The sequence below is a fragment of the Peromyscus leucopus genome, chromosome 9, assembly GCF_004664715.2.
Source record: "Peromyscus leucopus breed LL Stock chromosome 9, UCI_PerLeu_2.1, whole genome shotgun sequence".
Classification (NCBI taxonomy): Eukaryota; Metazoa; Chordata; class Mammalia; order Rodentia; family Cricetidae; genus Peromyscus; species Peromyscus leucopus.
Window position 1 is genome coordinate 73,499,976 of NC_051070.1, and position 3,101 is coordinate 73,503,076.

The following is a 3,101-nucleotide window of genomic DNA, read 5'->3' on the forward strand; positions in this document are numbered from 1 at the left end:
AGATAATGTTGAAATAATAAATATTTTCATGTAACTAACTTGATCTTTCATCCAAAATGGTTCTCCTATGAGATTTTTAGAAATCTGAAAATACTTCTTTTTGAGGTACAACAGCAGTAGAAGATTTATTAGAAAAAAGTTTACAAGTGTTCTGTATATAAGGACATAAATTCTACATGGTACCATAATATAACTTCCTTGCATTCAGAAATTCTAGAATTGAAAATAATTTGAGGGACATTCAATTATTTGCTCAATCACATAGTTTGCAAGTGGTAAATTTTATTAATCTTTACTAGTGGGAAACTTAGTTATTAGGAAGAAAATGAGATTAAACTTTGAATCTGAACTATTCTCCTTACATTATGAAATATTAGGAGACTGTGAATAGGATTTTCCCCCTTTTTATTACATTTTTTAAACATGTAGACTAAAACCTATCAAAAAATAGAATTCTTGAAATAAAAATGAGTCTTTTTTTTTTTTTTTAAAAAATACGTTTTCAATTAAATAGGATTTCACCACTCCCCACTTTCCTGTCTCCAGCCACTCCCAGATCCCCCTGTTAAACCTATCCCATGTCCCCCATTACTTTCAATTTGGCAGCCTCTTTTTATTTGACTGTTGTTAGACAACACACATACACACAAATACACACGTGTGTATTTGTACACATGTATATAAATGCAATCTTTTGAGTTCATTTTTGGTTTTGTGTGTATACGGTTGTAAGGCTGAGCACACTGTGTTGGTTGAGCCTAGCAAAAAATGATGCTAAATGATTAACATGTGTAAGCACATCACAGTATATTCTCCTTCTTCCTTCTGTTCTTCTTGTTCACCCCCTCACCATGATTAACATTATTAATCTTAATTCTTTGTCTTTCCTCACCACTAAATAAATGCTGTTTATTTTACACACTGGAAATGGAGTTGTGATGGTAGTTCACATTTTGGCAATGGTAATATTTTCTTGATTTTAGTAAAGATGATGAGAAGTTAATAAACTGTTTGTTTCCTGCTTTCCAATTCCTTCATTCTCTAATATGTATACAATATTTAGTTTATTTTTAATTATTGTTCCCAAACTTCTTAAAATCTTCTGAAGGATTCATTATTACACTTTTAAATTATGCTAGCCAAAATGCCAAAAACAAAGTAAAGCCTTAAGATAAAATTTATAAATTGTATTTTTTCTCATTATAATATGCATTTGTAATTATACTTGTTTCTCACTTTATACTCCATTTCCATATATGCATTATCAAATTAAATTGATACACTTGAAAGCACACTGTAATTTTCTTTATGAATTAGTTATATTGCAGGGACATTGATGGTAATATTTTCTTGATTTTCATTTAGGTGACTTTACATTGGATACATGGCTCACAGTAATGAATCCACGGTATCTGAGTTTGTGCTTCTGGGACTTTCTAACTCTTGGGGACTTCAGCTTTTACTTTTTGCCATCTTCTTTATTATCTATGTGACATCAGTCTTGGGCAATGCCATGATTATTGTCATCATTTTCTCTGACTCACATTTGAACTCACCTATGTACTTCTTACTCAGTAACCTTTCATTCATTGATATCTGCCAATCTAACTTTGCTACTCCTAAGATGCTTGCGGACTTTTTTGTTGAGCGCAAAACTATTTCCTTTGAGGGTTGCATGGCCCAGATATTTCTTCTTCATAGCTTTGTTGGGAGTGAAATGATGTTGCTCGTAGCTATGGGGTATGACAGGTTTGTAGCAATATGTAAGCCACTGCACTACAATCTAATTATGAATCGGAGGGTATGTATAATTTTTGTGTCTATTTCCTGGGCAGTAGGTATTCTTCATTCTGTGAGTCACTTGGCATTTACAGTGAATCTGCCATTCTGCGGTCCCAATGAGGTAGATAGCTTCTTCTGTGATCTTCCCTTGGTGATAAAACTTGCTTGCATGGATACATACAGAATGGAAATTTTGACCTTAGCTAACAGTGGCCTGATATCTCTGAGCTGTTTCCTGGCTTTAATTGTCTCCTATATCATCATTTTTGTCACTGTCCAGCAGCAGTCCTCCAGTGGGTCAGCTAAAGCGCTTTCCACACTAACTGCCCACATCACAGTAGTGATTCTCTTCTTTGGGCCTTGTATTTACTTCTACATATGGCCTTTTAGCAGGCTGTCTGTGGATAAGTTCCTTTCTGTCTTCTACACCATTTGTACTCCCTTACTGAATCCTGTCATTTATTCTCTGAGGAATGAAGATGTGAAATCAGCCTTGAGGAAACTGACAAAGCGCCATGTAAATCCTGGGAAAAACTAGGGATCTCCATGAAAGAGCTTCATATTGACTTAGAATGAAGAGCCTCCAGGGGATTCTAGAATCAGGCAAATTACCTTTGTTTGTGATATAAATGGTTAAATTATAGAAATGACCTCTTTTCCTAAATGCAAAGTAATTGCATAAAACAAGTTGCTGAGTAAAATTTAGCATGATTTCAGAGAAAAATTCACACTGTTCTTAATTCTAAATGCACATTTAAAAAATTGTTAGTGACATTTAAAAATATGTATTTTATATACTCCTGAAATTAGGGCCATGTATTCATCTGGGTTCTCTAGAAGAACAGAACTGATAAAAAGAATATATATAAGCAATTTATTAGGTTATGATATGACTATTCCAACAATGCCTGTCCCTCAGCAGAAAGTCCAGGAATCCAATAATTATTTATTTCATGAGGGTGGATGTCTCAGCTCATCTTGAGTAGAAGTGGGCTTTAATTCCAGGGGAGGAATGGACTTTCCAGTTAGAGTGAGGGCAAGTGGCAAGTGCTTCCCTTTTCTATGTCCTCTATATAGGCTGCCACCAGAAGGTGTGGAACAGATTGAAGGTGGATCTTCCTACCTCAAAGATCCAGGTTTAGAGTGGAACTTCCCATCTCAAATGATTTAAATAAGAAAAATACCTCACAGCTATGACACATACTTTATATACTTGCGGGTTTATTTAAGTCTACATGTATTCAAGTTGACAACCAAGAATAGCCATCACAAATCCACTCTTTGTCATCTTTGCACACAATCGTATCTCCTTATGTCAT

General features: G+C 34.5%; 1 protein-coding gene across 2 annotated transcripts; it reads left to right on the top strand.

The window, feature by feature from the left end:
• The first annotated feature begins 1,384 nt into the window (after positions 1-1,384).
• On the top strand, positions 1,385-2,816 carry LOC114695989 (olfactory receptor 4K1). Of its 2 annotated transcripts, XM_028873507.1 has the most exons (2): positions 1,385-2,299; positions 2,808-2,816. In XM_028873507.1, the coding sequence occupies exons 1-2, from the start codon at positions 1,385-1,387 to the stop codon at positions 2,814-2,816; spliced, it is 924 nt and encodes a 307-aa protein (XP_028729340.1). The 2 variants fall into 2 exon arrangements, with proteins under 2 accessions (XP_028729340.1, XP_028729339.1); XM_028873506.1 differs by lacking the exon at positions 2,808-2,816 and having other exon boundaries at positions 1,385-2,320.
• Positions 2,817-3,101: the final 285 nt, after the last annotated feature.

Bases quoted from the DNA above. Each gene is read 5' to 3' on its own strand.
- LOC114695989 (XM_028873506.1), top strand. From the start codon at position 1,385: ATGGCTCACAGTAATGAATCCACGGTATCTGAGTTTGTGCTTCTGGGA.